General features: G+C 32.3%; 1 protein-coding gene across 2 annotated transcripts in view; it reads right to left on the bottom strand.

Moving 5' to 3' along the window:
- Positions 1–6277: 6277 nt before the first annotated feature.
- The window catches only part of l(2)gd1 (lethal (2) giant discs 1), a 200315-nt gene continuing 183379 nt past the window's right edge, over positions 6278–23213 (bottom strand). For both annotated transcript variants that reach the window (XM_035368889.2, XM_035368890.2), the window contains exons 21-23: positions 17635–17734; positions 10590–10680; positions 6278–6492 (exon numbers count right to left, since the gene is read on the bottom strand). In XM_035368889.2, the coding sequence (XP_035224780.2) occupies positions 6373–6492; positions 10590–10680; positions 17635–17734 (311 nt within the window). In that variant the 3' untranslated portion in view covers positions 6278–6372. The remainder of the gene's footprint in view (positions 6493–10589; positions 10681–17634; positions 17735–23213) is intronic.

Raw genomic sequence — 23213 nt, 5'->3', positions numbered from 1 at the left:
CCGATTTTCTCTTCATTACTAAAAAAATGTCATATGAATGCCTCTTCTTCCAAACAAGACATTGTCACCTTTGTTTAAAAACCTGTTCATATGTATCTTTTATCCCCAATAATTTTTAATGATGTTTGGAAATTGACCTATTATTGCATTTTATTTGGGAGACACTGCTTCACCTGTTATGTTGATATTTTTGAAATCGAACTTCTTTCCAAAGTTAACAAAATATCTTTTTGTGGTGTTTAATTCTTCACCTTTTTTTTTTTTTTTTTTTCTTTTAACCGCTTGCCTGATTATCCCGAGTTATCTCAGGTTCGTATATATTGCAGTTAAATATTATCCCGAGAAAACGGGAGTGAAGGAGAATTTGCCAGTACAATTTGTTTTTTATCGCGGTTTTACTCGGCCTGGAGGAAATATTCAGCTTTGATTGGCAGTTTGCCAAGTTTTGTTGGTTTCGTGGTTCTTTTGGCGGGACTGGTTACATGTTTTCCCTATTGTACAGTATACGTCAGCTTGGGGATTAATAATGTATGAAGAAGGATAGTTGCACTGAAAAAAGTAAAATAATGATGATGATGCAAGATAGAGAAAGCAATGATTTTTTTAGATAGTGATTGTAACCTCAGGGCATTTTCCAGATGTTATTCCTGCTACTGAAAAAAATCAAATCCAATGAGACAGTGTACTCTGTACTGCTGTGAAAAAGATTACAGAGGTAAGCCAGTAAAAAAAAGAGACTAGATACCAGAGTATACAATGTCAGGTATCAGGTTTGTGTTGTCCCTTGTTTCAAAAACTATCATACAATGACCAATATTTAACTTTTTTTAATTTGCCCAAGATAACTCGGGATAATAAACTAATATTAAAACTAAATGATTTTACACCTGTAAAATATAAAAATTCAACTTAAAAACCTATATATTTTTTGTTTCGTTTCCTTGTATTTAATAATAAAATTTAAAAAAATGTAATGATTTTTTGAATTTTTTTCAAAAAAATTTGTAAGGGAAGCAGTTAACCCTTTCTTCCCCAAATGACTTTGTTTTGAAGAAAGAGTGTGTAACTTTTTATTATATTTCTTTATGCATGAGAAACATTTTTTTTTTTTTTTTTGTTTTGCACTGCTTTTTTTAATTTAAAACTGGGGCTTAAAAACCCCACTGTGACATAATTGAGCGATTTTGTTGATGGGACTTTAAAGCCCCATCAATAAAAGGGATAAGGATACCATAGGGAGATAAAGGGTTCAGTTTTTATGCTGTAAAATATTTTCTTTAGTCTTTCAAAGTATGGTTGTCTAATAACATTTCTGTACCCTCAGAAAAATTTAGTTTTGAATGTAAGATTAAATATATTTTGCAAAAGATGCAAAGATCTTTGTGGTAGCTGATTGAATTGCAGTGTTTGCTTTATGTTTGTTTCCCCCATGTCAGTGCCCTTAAGTTGGAATAATTTATATTGAAATATTAGGCAGCTACAGGTACCAGACCTCAATGTATATGATGTATCGAGCAATTCAACTTTTTCCTGTAAGGTCATGACTAAGCTTGTTTCTTGAGAGAACTTCCAACATCACTAAGAATACTGTAGTATTGCTGTGATGTTATTGTTTGAGGCTTATGTAGTAAAGATGATGAAAAATATATTACGTCACCTTTTACTGCAACATTCAACTTATCAATGACAGAAATTGCTTATGCTGAAATAATAAGTATTGTACATTTTAAATGGATATTTATGACCCAGTTTTAACACATTTTAGCTCAGTTTCTGATTTAATACATCTATATAACTATTTACAGTTCTTTCTATTTGAATGGTCTATGTGCAGTTCATACATGTTTTTACTTATACCTTTTGATAAATCTCAACTTTATATCTGAGATTAGCATATGAAGTAGAAAACCAAAATTCCACACTGCTCAGGACATGAAATTCTCTACATTGTAGAGTTTTGTTGATATCTGATCATAAATGAGAAATTATTACATGCAAACTAAAAACTGGAACAACAAATGAAAATAAATTTAAAGAAAGCATATTAAATACAATTAACTTTTAAAATCTTTTATAGTGAAATGCATATTTAAACATATCATGTTATATAAAAATAAAATGAAACTTGCCAAAATTCCAATTACTTCATTCTTGCTTGATTAAAACAGCTGAGAGTTAATCTTTGGTTAAAATTATAAATTTAGTCACTTTGCACAAAATATTTATTTAGCACAAGTTATAAAAATGATAATCAACAGAATATGGTAAATTATTTCAATACTTAATGACGAAAGCTTTTGCTAAACACTGTCAAAGCTATTTGAACTTCATTATTGACATTTGATAAGCTGTGCAAATGTTTGCATTGCTATTGCATTTTGTGATAATGAAGAATGAAATTGACCAAGTTATATGCATTTACGGCATACATTCTCTTAATTTGTTTTTGTTGTTTTTATGCTATATTGTTCATTTATGTTTTTAAATGTTGAAAATCTTCAAAATAAATTCTGTCCAGCATCTTAAAAGAAAATATGCTTGTAAATAGATAAGAGCAATTCAAATCCATATAGTTTTAAAACTAATTGATATAAGATTAAAAGGTAAACATATAAAAATTAATTTAGGATGTCCATGTTTACAATGTGATATTTCGATTAAAGTAATTGCCACTTCAAAATTTTATATCTTGAAAAACAGGAATTGTTGGTATAAAAAACAGTTCTGGGTATTCTTAATATAAAAATATAATATTTGACTTCAAAAATAAACAGGTCATATTCACATTGTAGAAAGTCATGCTCTTATTATTTGACATTTGTGAAAACATATGTTTGTCCCCCAAAAAATTATCCAAAATGCTTCTATTGGTGAACTGTATTTTGTGAAACTTTTTCACATTCACAAAAATTAATCTTGTATAGTTAATGACTTTAATTTCAATACAGTTTTTCCTAATGATTTTAAAATTCTATTAAATTAATTTTTTAATATTCATTACTGCTTCTGCCAGCAGTGCTACCTTTCTGTTTGCTTTACTCCTTTTGGGTATAAATACAACTGTGACTTTCTCTTTATTGCAGATTTCTTTGCTCCTGATAAAGATGAATCTGTTTGCCCTTCAAATTGACGGTCTTAACTAAAATCTATGCAAATAACAAGGTTATTGCTCTGCCTAATTTAAGTTCTTGCAGTTTTATTCTTATATGAAGGGTACTGAAAATTGAATAAAACCTATTTTACATAACTAGTTTTCTTTGTTAAAATATGCTCAAATGACACACAAATTATATTGATTAATAAGCGTTTCATTACAGAAGAAAATTTTCATAATTATGTCATTTGTGATGCTGATTTTGGTACTCTCAATCATTTGCACTCCTGCTGAAAAGTCGCAAAAAATACTCAAAGGCAAAGCAATAAGTCATGAGTGACAAAATAGTGACATGTCAACCCATGATGTTACCAAAAAGTATTCATTTGGCAATCCAGGTTTGTGCTTAGACCATCTAGTGCACAGTGCTGAATTGAATAGATGCCAAGTTTGTCCAGTTCTGCGATTTTTTTTTAAGTAAAAACAGATCACTGTGTACATGGGGAGAACAAAGTGCAAAACAGAAGGATTTATATATATAAAAAAACTATTTTATTGCTAATGTTTCTTTTTTAAAATTTTGTTGATTGATTATTGCTGTATGTAATTCCTAGTGTGCTACCATTTTGAATATGGCTGCTGTCTTTTGTGCATTAGCTTGACAAAAAATTAGTTGCTAAAAAGTTTGCAATGAGTTTGCAGTTTTTCACTGGGTTTAGATAATTTATCAATACACAAATAATGTTTTGCTAGTAAGAATAAAGGGGTGGAATCTCTTGAGAGGGGAGAAAAAGAGTAGGATTTATTTGAGGTAGCAAGAGTTACTTTCACATATTTTCTGTTCCAAAAAGGATAGCTTTGTAAATTGTTGGTTAACAAGCAAATGAGAAACCATGGTATGTCTACGAAGGTATGAAAAATGATGCTCTGTCTAATAAGGAAGTAAATCACAACTTGTATTTTATTATGTCAACACTACCATGGACTTCTTACAGGAAAAATTTATCTTAAAAAAAAAAAAAAAAAAAAATCTTGTCATCAACTGAAATGATACTTAACATGATTAAAAAACTAGTTCCTTCTGACTTCAGTTTTCCAATGACATAGCTGTATAAGGGTAATAGAAATTCCTGAAGAATATATGCTGTGAATTATCTGGTGTTTTTATTATTATTTTGATGAACACAATACATGATACATTTATTTGGCTTTCCTAATACCAAATAAATTTCTTTAAATAATTCAGTACCAGTCTGTTTATGATTGATATTTATTAATGATATGTGTGTAGTATTTAACACTTTAATAACTTTTAATAGCAAATAAACCTTTCATCTATCAAGAATATGTATTTTGTGAAAATTCATTAAAAGCAAAATTCAGATACTTACTTTCTCACTTTGGCCAATTTGCTCAGTCAAATATGATGACTGGCTGGCAGATCTAAAAGTAATGGAAGTTGTTTTATATTTGGGGCTCTGGCCAGGATACCTTCACAACAGTCCCTGACTGATCAAAGAGTTAGAAGTAGCTTCATAAGACAGGTAAGTATGATTGAAATGGAATTCTCAAAATCTGGTTTTCATCATAAGTATGTCTATTGGAATCTACGTGAAAAAGCATTATAGCATCCAAAGACATGCTCTTCAGTCTACTTGAAGAAAGAAATGCTCTTCAGTTTATTGACAAATTTAAATTAACTCTTTACACTCTGAAGTATTGTTAGAAGGTAATGGATAAAATTTGGTTTTAAGATATTAATCATTCCTAACAGAATGCCAGTTTTGCAAATAATTGGAGAGACACAAATTCAAATAGATTTATATATTAAAAAAATTAGTAAAATTTCTTAAATACATAGGAAATATATGAGATAATAAGTTTTAACCTTTTAAAAGATCTGTTAATTTTAAATGTACTGAATTCATTATTGGTGTGCAAACATGTTTTGTGAGTTTGCGTAAAAAAAGTTAGCTTTTTATAAATAAAAATATATCTCCTACTCAGATCTATGTTTAGATCATTTTCATTTCCTTTTGACAAATGCAAGTGCCATTGAATTTCACATCATTTTCTTAGGAAGTTAAGTTCTCTCAATAGAATAATATGAAAATTTTGCTTTTTTATAATAAAATTAGCATGTTAGGGATTATTACCTTGCTAGGAAGACCTAACGGAGACATCTGACATAATCGACCCATATCCAAAACTAGTTTTCCCTCATAGGGCAGTGAGTTGAAAAATCTGAACTGCAGGTAGAGCGGAGCTAGTTGACACGTGGAACTGACTCTGTTAGCTCAGATAAACCCCAGTGGGAATGGCCCTTTAAAGTTACACCACTTGCCAAGTGGCTAAAGTTACAAAGCACCAATAAGTTTGTTCTCCATTCTTGACAGTTAAATAAGCTGGTTGGGCATTTTTTCATGAGTAGTACAAATATAAGCAAGCTTCCTTTAGAAAGTTCTTCACTGAGAGATAGCTCTCTAGTGCTTTGTTGTGATTCAGCCATTTGATGTTAGGAAAATTCATTTCATCCATTAGTGTTGATAGCTCTTCAGTGCTTTGCAATAATTCTGTAGCTTGATCTTGTGGAAACTCATTCATTAATTAATGTTTTACCCTATATAATAAACATTTGATAAATTTTGCAATAAAAATCTGCTGCTATATGTGATGCTTATTAAAAATTAACCCATAAAGCATGAAAAATACTACCCTTCAAACTGAAAAGTATGTTAGGAAAAATCTAATAAAATTTTAGCAATATTAGAAAAGATAATACAATGCAAGCAATAATGATGTCAATTTTTTGCATATTAACTGAAAAAATATCTTAAATAAAACCAACACATGGTTAATCTAAATAGTTTTATAGTAACTGTAACAAAAGCTCCATCTCAAACCTTAAATAGTTTTACAGTAACTGTAACACAGGCTCATCTCAAACCTCAAGCAGCTCAACAACAACAACAAAAAAAAAAAAAAAAAAAAACAAAAAAAAAAAAAAAATTCTGCAATTTGAATTTTATAGTATTTATGCACACACATAAAAACAGTGAGCTGGAAAATTATATAGTATGTATTTGATAACTCCAGAGTTTTTATGTATTTCCTAAATTTATTATTAAAACAAATTTATAACAGGAATATAAAGTTCATTTTTCAGTAATCATGGCAGAAAAATCTATTTTGAAATTTATAATCATAATTTTGTTTATACATGGCTTTATCTTCATTAATTAAACATATCTACAAGACAGGTTACACAGCAACCAATATCAGCTACCAATAACCAACCATTTCTCACGGGTTTCTTCAACTTGCTTGGTAAGTAATGGTTCTCTTATTCTGACTTTAATTTCCAGCTTGCCTCCACATGCTTTGCGACCATCCATTAACTGAAAAATGCAAAATTTATTCTGTATTGTAAAACAATTTATTATTATTAAAATGTTAAAGAAAAAGTAACAGAATATACCAGTGGTATTCAAACTATATCATGGGTCACAATCCCTGAAAATTTAAAGTGGATAAAAATATTAAAAAAGCCTGACTTGATGGTATATAACTAAGGGTCGATGTTCTGATTGGAGTCGCAAATTCCAAAGCATAACAGCCAGAGGTGACCTGATCACATGAAAGGCTTTCTTTCCAATATCAATTCACCAAACAAACTGATGTGAAAATGCCTTTTTTATAAACAGCTAATGTATGTTATGAAGTCAATCAAAATGCCTGAACTCTGGCAGTTTTACGAAAGATGTGTTAATATGAATACTTAATTTTTTCCTCTGGGAGAGACAAAACTTTCATTTGCATCAGCGATGGCACAGTGTCAAAATTCACATTGCCTCTCTTTATACAATGTCAGACACAACTAAGAAGCATAATCATCCATCTTCTACAAATGGTTTGAAATATGAATGAGATATCTGCAATATATGAAATCATCAAAATTAAAGGATAATGACAGAAATAAAATGTAACTGATACTTAATGAAAACTATGGGTGTTTGCTAAATGATTGTTTGCAGTTGATTATTTGCAAAATATTGAAATTAAAATCAAATTTATGGAAATTTGAAAATAATGGGAAAATTAAGTCACCTCTTGTGGGGGAAAAATTTTAATGTGGTATATGGTAACCTCTGACAGATATGCATACCTGACATCTTGATTTCATAGACTTTAACCAAGATTTTGATCAAGTCTTATGGAATTGCATGCTACTCTGCTAAAATGCACTTTTCAGATCCCGAAGAGTTCGAGGCAGCAATTTCACGTGCTAAAATTTGGTGCCCTAAGCAATCCTACATGTGTACAATTGGCTTCAAGTCAGGTGAGTAAGGCAGCCAATCCATTCGAGCGATATCTTCTGTTTGCAAGTATTCTGACACCACACATGCTTGATGAGGGCAAGCATTGTCAACCATTATCACAACCTGGGCCAACAGCATCCCTAAACAGTCTAACTTGGGTTTCGAAAACCTTGTCCACATATTTCTGAGTGGAACCTCCTTAAAAATATGCAGCTTGTTGTGGCCATTTGTCATGATTCCTTATCAAACCATTAACTCATTAACCGCCAAAACTACAAGGAATGTTTCTTTTCTCATGAAAATAATAACAAGTACTAAATTAAGCATTTATAACATAAATTTACATTGGAAATTAAAAAAATGCTCTTACCTGTGGAAAACGCGAGTGTTGCGTTCGCGCAACATCAGCGGAATAAGACTACGGATGTTTAGTGAGTAGGATTGTACTCGTGTGATGTTTCTTTTGAGTGGAGCGCAGGATTACCTTTTAGCTGTATAAAGTTTTATAAATCTACAAATCACTTTACTTGTAATTAATTGAATATTAAAATATACATTGTAATTCTTTTACATATACATATTATTTCAATTGAAAGATTCACGCATGAAAAGCTTGATTACAATCATGATGTAAAGCTACGTTACATACTTTGCATCTATAAACAGTCTGGCTATGGTACTCTTTACAACAAAGTCTTTTCTTATCAACGGACTTAACTAATAATGATAAAATGTCTACCATCTCCATGCAATGGTTTTTGAATGCTGAATTTACTAGGTCTTCCCGTTGCTGATCTATTTCTGGCTAATTCTGCACTCTTGCAAAAGGAATAATGCATTCTGCGTCTGAAATCTAAAAGAGAGTTTATATTTCCAGTAGTAAAATGTGTTGATATTTAGTAAGTTTAGATATGGTCTCATCTCATAAAATTTATCAGTATTGTCAATTTGACCACTGTCAAACGCAAATTCTGCTTTATATTCATGTACTGCAAATGTGATATCGATTCTCCTACAACAGGAACAGAAATGTTCTTATCAAAAGACCAATACATTTTTTCTTGAGGTAAAGATTAATATCCTGTAAGCAATAATATTCCAATAAATCTTCTCATATAGGCTTCAGATGCAATAAATTCTGTGTTATTATTATTTTTTTTTCTGAGCATATATATTTGTCTGTTCAACAAGAAGAGAGTAAATGTCTAAACCAAAACGAAAATCGAAAACCTGTGCACTAGTTTTCCTTGTATTTTGTCTTTTATAATTTTTCTTCTATCTCTTTCTTCGTGTTGTTCCTGAGACATAACTAACAGTTCCTTTTTTGTCCACTTCAAGATTTCAATCTTCTGCTTTTTAAACTTTTTAGTATTACTATAACTGCTTTTAGAAGGCTGAAACTTACTTCTTACGTGAATTTCAACTTCTCCAGCAGTATCATTTCGTAAAATATGATTATCATTATTTAAAACATTGCCATTCCTTTCTTCTTCGTCACTAGTTTCTGCAATTTCTGGGGGAACAACAACAATATCAGTTTCATTCTGGTCATTATCAACATTATCATCATCTGTTTCTTCAACAAAAAATCTTTGAAGGGCTTCTTCTAATGTAAGATACCTCGTTCTAGGCATTTTTAAACAACCAGAACATGAATCAGAACATCGAAAAGAATGAGTGAAAAAGGAGATTGACTACCCGTTTCTTGCTGACGTTACGTCAGTGCAACACCTGTTTTCCCTTGCTTCCCAACACAAATATAAACATCTGACTGATGTAATGTTCTGATAAACGGTGACCTTGACTAAAAATATATCACTCATAAAGACGGCGATTCTTTCATTAAATATTTTCAGCAAAAATACCCGGTCGAAAATATGAGATTAATTATTATAAAGAAAATGATTGTTGAAGGCAAATATTTTTTTACAGAAATAATCTTCATAATATTCCCTACACAAAATCATCTGGTGGTATAAAATATCTTAGGTAGTTATATTTATATACACATTTATTTTGACCGTTGCGTCAACGCAACACCAGCGGCTAATGGGTTAAACCACACTGCGTAAACGGGATATTCCATGGACAAGGGAAGGCAAGTTGCATGTTCTTTCATTTCTCCAGAATAACACATGTCTAGATTCACTATTCAGATTACATCTGGACTCTTGAGTAAACAATACTCGGGCCCAGTTGTTTTGGCTCCCTTGAACGTGATGAATGCTCCAATTTAAACAGGCCCCTTTTGGCAGCTGGAGTGAGTAGGACACAAACCATTTGTTTTCTTGCATACAGTCCAACCTCATTAAGCCTTCGTTCAGCAGTAGAATGGCTAATTCGAGCTCTTGTGCAGCTTAGATATCTAAAACCAAATCTCTTGCAGTAGCTTTAAGGTTTCTTCCAGCAGACAATGACAAAAGATGGTCTTCTGATGCAGTTGTTCTTGGTCACCCTTAGCGAAGCTGTTTATCAACTCATCTAGAGCTTAAAATGTGGCTCCAAACTCTTGATATGATACTCTGAGGGACATTCAAATTTTGGGTGACCTTAATTTGTGTTTGATCAGCCTCGATTCTGCCAATTATTCGTCACTTTTGACATTCACGTAAATGATGCTTTTGAGCCATAAATACTAAATACTGATCATTTTCAGAAACCACATTCACTTTAAAAAACACTACCAACTGGAATTCCAACATGCGTTCACTGCGCACCACATTGTCAATCACTGAATTTACATATTTCCAGTGCTAATGTATGCGCAGAAGTGCAATTTTGTGTTCAATTGTATTTCATTAACTTAAATAATTACAACATTGGTAGCAACATGAAATTAGTATACATATTTTTTCTCATTATCACTTAATTTTTGATGACCAGTGTATTTCAGTGGCTTTTCTGGATAGGTTGTTTATCAGTTAAAATATGCCTCAGAAGGAAGGCTTGAAGTTAACAAGGCGTGTTTACAGATTTTAATCTTCCAGTATACTAATATTAAATAATAATAAAAACTTCCATATCAAAAGAAAGAAAAAGGTATGACCATATTTTAAAGAAATTATGTATGTGACAGAGAAAACTTAAATTTTTATATAGATTCTGAATTAAACTATGCAAACATAAAATCAAATATGCATAAATGGGAATACCTATAGGAAAAGTGATATACTCACATTAAAACAATCATGAATTAAACATACTGATTCCAAGTCTACCAATTTAATACTTGCTGTTCCAAGAAGCACATCACTTCTTAAGAAGCCTCTAAAAAAGAATTCAAAACAAAAATTCTGAGCAATTAATACAATAGCAGCTCTACTTTTAGTGAATTATCATAAATCAATTATCAAAATTCATAAAGAATTAAAGGTATTCTATCTATGTGCTCTTGAATCATAGTCCGCACATCAGTAATCTGAGGATTCCTAGTTTAGCTCTGTCTGAGAAAAGATGTCCAATAAAGTTTTAAAGATTTTTTTCAACTCAAATGTCTTTCATCCTATGGGTGTAAATTAAGAAATGAACTATACATATGGACAAAATGCAGAGGACACTCAAAACAAAAGCAAGACATTTATTAAGTATGAAAATTCTACTCTTGACCTTCAGTGTATGCTTTGGACCTTTAAAAGGCAACTTATGATTTTGTAAAATAATATACAAATACATTTTCATTTTGTAATGTGACTGTGAATGCTTGCTCCGCAGAAAGCTCAGATTTTAAAATCCTACTACTATATTTTTAAACCATTCTATAGGTGTTCTGTAACAGTGGTCAATTTCTGTTATATTTTTGGATCCGAATGCTTTAAAATATGTTAGGTTTAGAAAATGTTTATGAATATATCCTGGGTTAATAAATACCAGATACTGAAGACATTTCTGCCCAATTTCAAATAATTTTTATGCACAGTTTTAAAAAACAATACTTGAAACTGAATGTAAGGTGACTCACAAGAATTCAGATACTGATTCTAATATACTTTCATGAAAATATTTGTATCTGAAAGTTTAAAATTCAATACAATTTATTAAGCACATAGGCAATACAGTTATCAAAATAATCAGTGATATTATTGATAAGTACTGAAGGTAGGTCTAAACTGTTTTAAGTATGAAAATGTACTATATTTAAATACAAGGGGGGATCAAATGAAAAGGTACGAAATGACATAAAAACGTAACAGCTAAATATTTGCATATTCCACCATGGCAGAACGTACGGAGATATCTCAGGATACGATTGAAGTCTCTGACTGGGATTGGAGCATGCGCGGGCGCTAGCATGCGCAGGAGAGAGCAGAGGCTCTTATCAAAAGCCGCGTCCAAATGATGCGGCAGTCCGTATGAGGACAGGATGGCGTTCGTGTTGCAAAATTCGACGACTGAGGAGCAGCGAGGTGTTATCCGATTTCTGACAGCGGAAGGTGAGAAACCGGCAGTTATTCATTGCCGGATGGTGACAGTTTACGGGGAGAAACGTGTCTCTGACAAGTATGTCAGAAAATGGAGTGCCCATTTTTGTGCAGGCCATGAGAGTGTGGGTGATGACCCGAGACCAGGCTAGGCGAACACTGTCATCACGAGCGATCTCTTCGACAAGGTGGACGACCTGGTGAGACAGGGTTCATAGCCACATTTTAGTTAAAAAAATAAGCACCTATAAGCACTTTTCAAGCACATTTTAAGAAAAAAAATAAGCACCTGCCTAATTACATCATATACAACTGCATAACCTTAAAAATTACACTTGTAATTTAAAATATGAGAAATGAAGTACTTATTAAGAGAGAATAAGCATTACTCAACCATGGAAAATAATTACTTTTTTTGGTTTTTAATTTTAAATAATAGTTCAATTTACAGAACTAGTTTAGAATGAGAGAAAAAAACTATGAAGAACTAAACTATATTACAGGATTTAATGATGAAATTTCAGTTCAAAATAGAGAAAATAAATAATAATAAAGCATATTTATTGTATTCGCTTGGAACCTAATATTAAATACAATTTATTTTCCCACTCATATTGCTATTTAAATAACTTAAATCTAAATTCTGAACATTTTCTAAATTTTCATTGTATATCAGTTTTCTCTTAACAGATATTGCAAGCAAAGTAATTTAAGTAAAAAAGAGGAACATTTCTGAAATCAGAAGACAGAAATTTGCTTCATGCAGTCATCTTTAACAGTAAAAGCTTAACTAACTCGCATACTTGGAAATTGGCGAATATTCGGACAGTCGAGCGTAACTTGAAGGAGCGGAGGGGGGGGGGTAGACTGTAGCCACTCTTTAGATTTTTCCGCTAAATAAATGCTTTTGACATTTCAATATGTGCATCATATAAAAATAAGCCAACCAAACTAAAAAATATTCCGTTTAGTAAGGACAGTAAAACTCTTTTAAGTGCTCATAAACAAATCTCGGACTGAACATCAAAATTAATTATCTCTGCAAAATATCGCAAACGTTATTGCCCAATACGTGCGCCGTAATTCTTCCCTACGTGATATTACGCAATCGGAATCAACAACTGCCGGTATTGAGAGAAAAAAGAACTAAATAACTGGAGTGTTTTTCATTCTAATTTTCAACAGACGGCGTTAAAATTCCGGAATAGAATCATTCTTTGCTTGGGTTGGTAGACCGCAGAACTTTTAGTCCTATTCAATCCAGATTGGAAAGTGACCCCCCCCAAAAAGAAAGGTCCGTTGCTTGTTTTGCAGCGAACTGTAACAGTTTCAATATTCAAGATTTTGCGGAGAAAGGGGAGACATCCCAACCCTCGTACTGTTTAATGTATTGGCCAAAAAATATGAAACTATTTTGACTATTCGATTACTTTCCCTTTATTTAAGCCATTCCGAATATTATTCCCTAGAAAGCTAATCTGTGTTAAAACACAACCATTTTTGGAAGTTTACTATACTTCAGCAGTAACTGCAACTATGTTGTTATAAACATTCATACATATGCTCATAATATAAGCATAACGATCATAATAAATACGAATATGAACTGACCAAGCAGAACGAGAATGCAAATCTTTTTAAGATCTTGATATAAATTCAAACGTGTGTAGTATTTGGGTGGGAGGAAAAGAATGCCGAATAAAGCGGAATTTTCTGCTGCTTTCGCAATTCTTTGACCAATAAAACGACGGGCACCTGTCTGTACTCTTCGTGCCGCAATTCTTTGACCAATAGAACGACGGGCACCTGTCTGTACTCTTCGTGCACACCAAAGGTTATGTTAATGCAGAGAAAGGGGGAAAAGCTATTTCCGGGAGTATGACTCACCATCTGACATTCCATATTAGGAAGAAAAGTTGTTTATTTAATTTCGGCTTTGTTACGGCGAAAATAGCACGTTCATTTAAAAAAAAAGCACTTAAAGCAAAAAATAAGCACTAAAAACAAAAAAATAAGTGCTTTAAAGAAAAAGTAAGCACCTATAAGGGCCTTTATATTTTATTTTCAAATATAAGGACTTATAAGCACTTATAAGGACCGCTACGAACCCTGTGAGAAGTGGTCAGCGTGTCGCATTGTGAATGTTGGCGGTGAAGGTGGATGTCAGCTATGGAACCATGTGGACAACTGTTCTCCACAGGTTGCAATATCGGAAGATGTGTGCCGCTTGGGTTCCGAAGCAGCTCACCGACCAGCAAAAGGAATTGTGTATGGGGCTAGCACTGCAACATCTGTTTTGGTATCAGGAAGATCCCGTTTTCATGGAGCGGATCGTCACAGGTGATGAGACCTGGTGCCATCACTACGAGGCAGAGACAAAGTGGGACAGCATGCAGTGAAAGCATGCGTCGTCACCTCCCCCAAAATGTTCAAAGCCGTGCTGTCAGCATGCAAGGTGTTGCTCACCGTCTTTCTCCACATTCAAGGTCCGCTACTTGTGGAATTCCTCGAGCACAGAAAAACCATTAACTCCAATGTGTACTGTGAGACACTCCAATGCCTAAGCAGGTCCATGAAGAACAAAAGACCGGGCCTGCTCCCGGAGGGTGTGGTTCTGCTCCATGTTAACACGCGTCCACACGTCTCCAGAGTCACACACATGGAACTGGTCAAGTTCAAGTGGGAGACATTGGACCATCTGCCCTACAGTCCGGACATGTCGCCCTGCGATTTCCATGTGTTTGGTCCACTGAAGAAATACCTGAAAGGGAAGCGCTTCAACTCGGACGACGTACTCAAGGACGCTGTAAAGGACTGGGTCTCGTCATGGCTACAGGAATTCTGGGAACAAGGAATCCTACGGCTTGTTCATCAGTGGGATCGTTGTGCTTAGGCCTATGGTGTATATTTTGAATAAAATCTACATTTGTATCCACTGTGTCGTTTCGTACCTTTTCATTTGATCACCCCTTGTATCTATAATGAATAATAAATTTTACTAGCTTAGGCCGTGAGACATAGGAGAAAACATCTTAGGTTTTTTGGTCCATTAGTTGGCTATCACTGCTCTATGGGACTAGAAATTAGAGTATATAAGTTGAAGCATAATACCAATGATTAAACATTGAGTAATGTATGTTATTTGAGGCTAGGTGACAGAAAATAATATAGCTTTCTTCTCTCAATATTGTACATGCTGGTACCAACAGATCTGCTTGTTGCAGAACCAATAGGCAATACTAGTCATGAAGAAAAGGTAGACTTCTTCCATCACAGCTGTGACCAATGCAAACCATTGGCCTAACCCATACAGTTTAAAACAGCCCTACTTAACAATGATGTTATTTCTAAATTTTGCACTTTGGCAAGTACACTTGCCACGTTCATAAGAGTAAAAATCAGAGGGAGAAAGATCCTAGTTAAGACTAATAAAATAAATTTTAATAGAGTAACTGATTTTGCCTTCGTTGAAAAAGAATCAGAAAATTCAGGTTTGTAACACCTATATGCCTGATCATACTTGACAACAAGATATAAAAGTGTGTTGTTGTAGAGGAAAGGAAGAGTCTTACTTTTGTTAATTTATTTTTTGACAGTGCTAAAAATTCATTTGTATTAGATATTGTTACAAAATGTGGTTAAATTCCACATTCAGAACTTCAGCAATCCTGACATATTTAGGATTCCATCTACTAAACATATTATTCCAATGAAACTAACATCTTCAGATGGTAACAACTGGAATTCTTCACATTTAAGTGTTGTAAATTGTTTCTGAAATTCATTGCATGATACATCATCACTCTTCATGCCTTTTATTGTGACTAGAAATGGGTATTTATTCACAAAATACTGAACGTTATTAAAACCATACTATGGTTTTCTCTTAAATTATAAATTTCTGATGATAAAATTACATGCAGCTTCAATATGCTATTGAACTCATGCAAAAAATTCTTTTTTCTCATTATGTTTTAATGCTTTCAGTACTTACAAACTTCAGTTGTCAATTAACAAATCTCATCTTCTATCTGATTTTCTAAATGATGTCAAGCATCTGTCAAAACTTTGAATTTTTTCATTACTGATAAAAACACATGCCAGAAATACAGATTTGGTGCCAAATTAGAATATTTGCATCTTTGCAGAAAGAATATAAAATAAAATGAAGAAAAGAGTGCATGTAAAACTTATAAATCATGAAAGATTTGTAAAAGTATATGTTCACGACTATCCACACAAGCAAACACTGTGCCCTACTAGTCATCATAGTCATACCCAGCCATCAAACTAAGTGCATATTGCATCTGGATTTATCCCAGTATGTAGGACCTACTTCCACTGCAGTCTAAATACCTAGAAGAGATGGTACACTGTTCAGTCAACTTTGTTAACTGTTCTTGACTATGCACAATCACAAAATAATAGAATGCCACAGTCCATCTGCGATATGGTGCTGGTGCACATGAATTTCCAGAAGTATTACTTATCTATACACTCAGCTTTTATGGTGTAACTCATTGATTACATGTCACAGAGATCTGACACCTTTACCTTTGGTGACCGCTTTTAATATGTTCTTGATATCCTGATACATTTTGATGGTTAAAGACATTACTCTTTCAGCACTGCATTACCTCCAAAAGCAGTATTTAAACAGTCTGTACTGCCTTCGATATATGCAAATAGCTAATGCTACAACCTACAGTTGTGCCTTTCTCAAAGTAATCTTTTCTACATCTCAATATTCAGACTAATTCCCAGTATGAAAATGAGACAGGAAAACTTGTGGTTTATTTTTATCCTTCCAAAAGCATACTGCAAAACATTAGGGCACAACCAGACTATTATATTTTGACTTTCAAAAAGCGTTACACAACTTTTTCCTTACACGGTACTTTTTAAACATACAGAAATAATTTATTATTTTAATTAATGCATTCACTAATAAATGGAACAATGCATGTTCAGTAATAAATGGCCATTGTGCCATTTATTACTGAACTAACATTTTATAAAGCAAACAAATCTTGAAAGCCTTTCCAAAATACAAATAACCCTTTTATAAACTTGAAGAGTGACCAGATATAGGTTTCTTAAGCTAGACTGAATTGATACAACTTTATTTAAAATCTATGCCAATCTAAAATTGCTTCTCTGCCTAATTTTACATTGGCATGTCCCGCTTCTAATCTAATTTTCTAACCTAAGTTTTATATCAATTGAATTTAATGATGTTTTTTTCAGTAATAGAATTTTTTAATTTTTTCCTAAATTATTCTGTAGTTGTGTATTCTGTTGTTTGTAGTAGTTTCTAAAAAATTTTGAGAAAGGAAAATTTAAATATCACTATTATTTATACTTTAGTTTTGTTTCAATACTCGCAATATACTATAACACTAGTTTATAAGCATTATCTCACTGCTCATTTGTTCCATTTTGTTATTTTCTGATACTCTGAATATAATGCAATGTGACACAATATGTAAAATATCTTAAAACCTGCATACTTCTGCCCCCAATGGCCGTTTGTACGGGAAGGCCAGAAGCAGTGATCTCTTTATTAGAGAGGCATCTAATAGGTGGGCCACCACTGCTGTGAAGGAATCGACAAATTACATCCATGCCTTCTTTAGGATTTGAACCCAGGCTCTTTGGCATGGCAGTCACAGTCACTAACCACTTTCCCATCTGTGTGGCAAAACTGCATACTAAGTAAATGAATTCTAAAATATACCCATTTTTGGAATTCTTCAAACATAAAAGCTATAAAATAGAAATATACAAAAGTTCAATTACTCACCCTTTAGCCCAAACTTCTAATTTCAGTGACTGCCTCTTAAACTGACGCAATTGTGAACGTGATTTTCGATTAAATTCAAATTTAAATTCTTCTTGGAAAACTATAAAACAAAGTATTAAACATTTAAGAGAAAGTCAAGTTAAATTCACAGTTGTTAATTATGTCTGAAATGTGGCATATAATTTTTTAAACCCTAAAATAAATGGCTTAATAATTCACATATTAGAGCAAAAATTTAAAATAGCAGTTTGCTAGCCAAGAGGAATAAAAATAATGCATAGAGCATGATAAATATATTTTCTATTTAGGACATTAAAAAAAATTATTGCAATGTGTAATGGTTTTAAAGAAAAAAGATTAAATGCTGTGCATTAATTTTCATTCATTAACACATTCGCTGCCGATCACGCATTGGTGCGCAGTGTCAACACCTCCTGACCTGTGAGTTACAAGGCCTGAGCATGAGAGCGTGATGTCACAGCAGAAAAGCGGTTGCTCATGGCTCCGCTTTTTGCTCTTTGCTTTGCTAGTTTATTTACTTAGCTCCTGCTTGTTTCCATTTTTTTAAGTTACTATTTATGATATGTAATTTATAATAAACTTCAGAATGGAATTTTTAAACGTAAATCTTACGTATTATTCGAGGAAGTCAGGAAAATTATGTTTTTTGTTGCATTGAAAAGGGTAGGAATGAAAGCACACAATAAAATTGAATAAGTATGAATTCTAATTTTCTCTCTCTATTATTATTAGATGATTAGTAAATCCTGACCTGGCATTTTCTCTTAGATTACAGTTGGAAGAAACTACCATAGATACTGTTGACTTAAGAAATGAACTTTTTCTGATGAAGAGATGTTAAACAGATGATGCATGCAATTTCAGATTTCATAAAGATGTAAATTTCAGAATGAATTTAACTTATAGTCATTTGTATAATTTATTATTCAATGAAACTAAAACTGTTTTTTATTATTTCGCTATTTTTATCTTCAAACATTTCATTTCATTTCTGATACTCTAGTTTAAAAGGCAGTGAAAATTTGTTCACAAGAGAATAGAACATTATTTCAATAAAAAAATTTTATTTTTTAAAGCTTAACAACTGATACACCATTACTCTTTATAAAAATAATAATTTGTCATCAAAGGTAAGTAATTTTTCTGCAAAATTAAACAAGTAATTTAATATAAAAAATGTAACAATTTTTTGTCAAAATGTAACAATTTGTAACCTGTAAACAATTTTTTGTCAATATGCAAAAAAAGTTTAAATATTTTTAAAATATTTTTTTGCATGAAATAAAATTATTATTTAAAATTATCAGAAGTTAACAAGATAAAATAAAAATTCACACACAAAAAAGAGGTTATTGAAGAAATGAAACTTTTATTCAAGATGTGTATATTAAGTCTGATAATGCATTTTAATCAACTCATCAAAAGGTTATATTATTGAATACTACTGGGCCACATAAAAAGTCTCTGCATTTTTTTGCCTCTAGATGGTGTTGATGCCTATATATCCGGCAACATTCACCTGATTGTCTCAAACGAACATGTGCTTAAAAGGTGAAATTCAGCTTCTATTGTTTGTGAAGATAGTTTTTCTAATTCGTTGCTCATGTAAAAAAGTTACATTGATTTAAAAATGAGCGAAATCTCTAAGTTTTTCTAATTCATTGCTCGTGTAAAAAAGTTACACTGATTTAAAAATAAGCGAAATCTCTAAAGACATACGCTGTGTGATGCTTTTTTACTATAAAAAAGGTAAAAACGCTGCAAAAACATGCCAAAAAATGTGTGAAGTGTATGGTGAATGAAGGACTCAGGAGTGGTTTGATCTATTCCGTTCCGGAAATTTTGATGTCAAAGATGCACCTCGCTCTGGTCAGGCAGGCACTGAAAAAGTCGATGAAATTTTGCAACTGGTGGAGCAAGACCGGCACATAAGCTGTCAGGAAATAGCAGAGGCACTAAACATCAGCCACATGACAGTTTGGGAATCATATGAAAAGAGTAGGTTACAAAAAGAAGCTCAATGTTTGGGTGCCACATAGACTGCAACCTGGTGAAACCATCAATTCGGCCCTGTACTGTGAACAACTCGACCGTTTGAACAAAGCAATACAGAAAGAGTGACCAGAATTGGCCAAAAGAAAGGGAGTTGTGTTCCATCATGACAATGCGCCTTAATGCCTTTGGACCTTCTGGACCCATTGACTAAAAATTTTCATAGCAGTGAATGCATCTCTTCCAACACAAGGGGTAATTGCTTGTTCCTCTAAGTCAGACTCCCAATAGGTTAGGATTCTTCTATACTCGATTTCTGTGAAGTGATGGTACGAGTTCCTTTTCCTTATACGAGGCATAACACAGTCAACAAACAAAACGATTTCTGAACGAAAAATCGGCATTTCAATTTGTTTTTTAACCCTCTGGCTGATCATCCCACGATTTCCACAGACGACTCAAATGTAGCAAAATTTGCTCATCCCGTGATTTCCGTGGGCATATGTTTTTCTTCCTTTATTGAGAAGCGCATCCCGTTTTTTCCCCCTTTAACCATTGAAATAAATTATATACAGTATTAGGCGTTTAGTTTACGTTTTGGCCAACAGATATCATTAGTTCTCCACTAAATTGCAGCATTTGAAGGCCCGCTGTATTAGCGCTCAAACTTCACTTTTTGCCACTTTTTTCTTACAGAAATGACTGCTAGAAAACGTTTAGCGATTATCTTAATTATTTAATTAAATTATTAAATTATTAATTAGATTTATGGATTAGATTAATAATTAGATTGATTATTAATTATATTTATTGATTAGATTAATAATTAGATTGATTATTAATGAGATTTATTGAATCTGGTGCAAAGACTGTGAAGTTGGACTTTGCCTTGAACCCTGTTTTGAACTCTATCAAACTAAACTGCATTTCTAAGGTATTTTCCCTCAGCGCTTTATATTTTCTTAAATTTTATTTTTTTATATTATGCAATAAATAGAAATTAACTTTAATTCGACTGAAATTTATTTTAAAAAAGTTTTTTTTGGTGATAACATCTGAAATTGGTTTTTCTGGCAATTTAGTTTCTCATGATAAAAATCTATATAAAAAATATTTTCTAGAAAGAAAGAGTGCATTTTTCAATTCTCCAATATATATAGATTTAAAATATGCAAAAAAAAAAAAAAAAGGGGGGGGGAAAGCGATTTCTTTCCACAAATTAAGCAGTCAGAGGGTTACTACTGTTTTGAGGCATCATTACTTTTCTCTGCAATAAGCCTATGCCGTGAAATATTTATCACTGGCATTCCCCAGCATGTTCTACCTTTTACATTTCCATCATGACATAGTAATTTTAATGGCCAGCAATGTATGATAACTAAAAAATATGAAATACGAAAACGCAAATTTTTCAGTTGTTATGAAGTGTATTTCTTTTTAAATTAATGAAATTGTACAATTTTTCTTAAGAGTTCCTTGTATGAGACTGCTCTGCATACAGAAATCTCGATTCTGCTTAGAGATGTGTAGTATCATTTTTAAACACACTATACTAATTGCGAACTTCCTAAAGTCTCAGATCTTCTATATGGACATACCTTATGTTATATAGATATAACATTCAAAGAGTACCTTGAAGACAACTGAAACAGTAGTGATCTCACGCTTGTAAATAATTAAAGGTACTTCTTTCTGGTCATTAGGGTGTAGTGCACATATGAATAACAAGTCGAAGATAACAGATTAGCCTGTTGTCAAGGGCAATCATTTTCAGCGTCGTTTTGTTTAGTCAGCGTTGGGCTCATTAACAGAGGAAAAAAAAAAGCTGAAAGCTTTCAAATTTTACATAATGCCCAAAGGCACTTTTTCTTAACGTTTTGTGTGTTACCTTTTATTCATTAAATATCATGTTTTACGCACTTAACCCTCTGAGCGGCCAGGGCTTTTGTTAACAAAGCACAAATTTCCCAAAACTACTATGAGAACAAATGATTTTTTTGATTTTAACGTAAAAACTCTCCTGGTATTTCATACCTCGAATTGCTTTCTTTTGATATATTGCCTTAATTTCTTTGACATATTTTATTACGCACATATATATATGTTCTTACAGATATCACAAAAAATATTGTTGCTGCTTAGAGCATTAAACCATAAAACTTAGTTCAACAGCAATATCACAAAATAATTTTAAAATGAACATATCTTTAGAATTTCCGATACACAGACTCACGTGCTGGAGATAAAAACTTTTTTTTCGTACAGTCTTGCCATTGCTCACTTTTAAATCATTGAGTTTGTTAATCAAAAATTCGTTACAGTTTTACAAAATATGAAATCGATAATAAAACAAATTCCAAATTTGGGCTTTCAGATGCCCATATTTGCAGTAGGATTACGTCATTCAAAACTGGATGGCACTAGGTACCGTTGTTTTATCACAAAGCGAGAAACATACATACATTTATGCAAATTCTTCATTATTTAATTTCTTCGAATATAATACGGGTAGTATTTGGTGGCAACGATTTGAAATGTGATACAGCCTTTTAAAGTTTTCAACACAAAATTTAAAAAAAAAAAAAAAAAAAGTTTTTCAGGGACAAAGCCCTTTTGGACTAATAACTGCAACTACAGTACTAGCTCGCACAGAGTAGTGATAACTGACAAGAAAAATCAGATAAAAAAATATAATTCCAAGTCCATGAAATAGCAAAATTTGTCCTTACAATTATTTCCTAGTTCTGCATAAACATTTACTTTTAATGAAAATTAATGTCAGACTATATCAAGCTGCTATAGCAAATCAGGTAAAGCATTCAAAGATTTTTTTTTCCTTTTAAAACAGGTAAAAACTAATAATGTTATTTATAAATTAAATTTAATAGCCTTTTAAATATTCTACTGCATTAAAAAAGTTTTTAATTTGCATTTCCCTATTTATAAATATAAATTTTTGGTTAACATATATTTGTGAGCACATCTTTCACTTGGACTATATTTTTAGCAGTCCGTCTAACTTCAATCGGAACGCCACTTTAAAATTATGTTTTTGTAAGAAATGTACTAGAAGCTGAAGAACAAACTCTAGTGAATTTTTTAGATGACAGCATACTGAAACAGGACCAAAAATTTAGTTTTAAGAATTCATTTACTTGATGATGTACACAATGTCCATATGATAGCGTAGTGGTAAAGCTGACGGTAGCGGGATTTGACTTTTGGGGTTGTGAGTTCGAATCCCATACTCTTTTTCCCCCCTGCAAGCAACTTTCTTAGCTTCGTGTTCCAATTTGATCTATACAGTACAAAGTCTGTAATCCGGACGTCCATTATTCCAGAATGATCTATAATCCGGACCTCAAAGCCACAAACTTTTTTTTTTGTTGTGTGCTTTACGCATGCACGTTTAGCACAAAAAACAAAGAAACTTGCATTCATTGAAAGAAATGTTTAATAAAGTAAACAAATAAATATTAAGCTTTTTTTTTTGTAAATTTTGATACCCTTTACATCATAATTGTTCTTTATTTCATAAATTACGGTTTCATATTTTTAATTTTATA

This window comes from Stegodyphus dumicola, chromosome X1 (genome assembly GCF_044657685.1).
Source record: "Stegodyphus dumicola isolate Sdum_Otavi_A_Nest chromosome X1, ASM4465768v1".
Classification (NCBI taxonomy): Eukaryota; Metazoa; Arthropoda; class Arachnida; order Araneae; family Eresidae; genus Stegodyphus; species Stegodyphus dumicola.
Note: the sequence above shows the minus strand (reverse complement) of the source record. Positions and strands in the feature narration are given on the sequence as shown.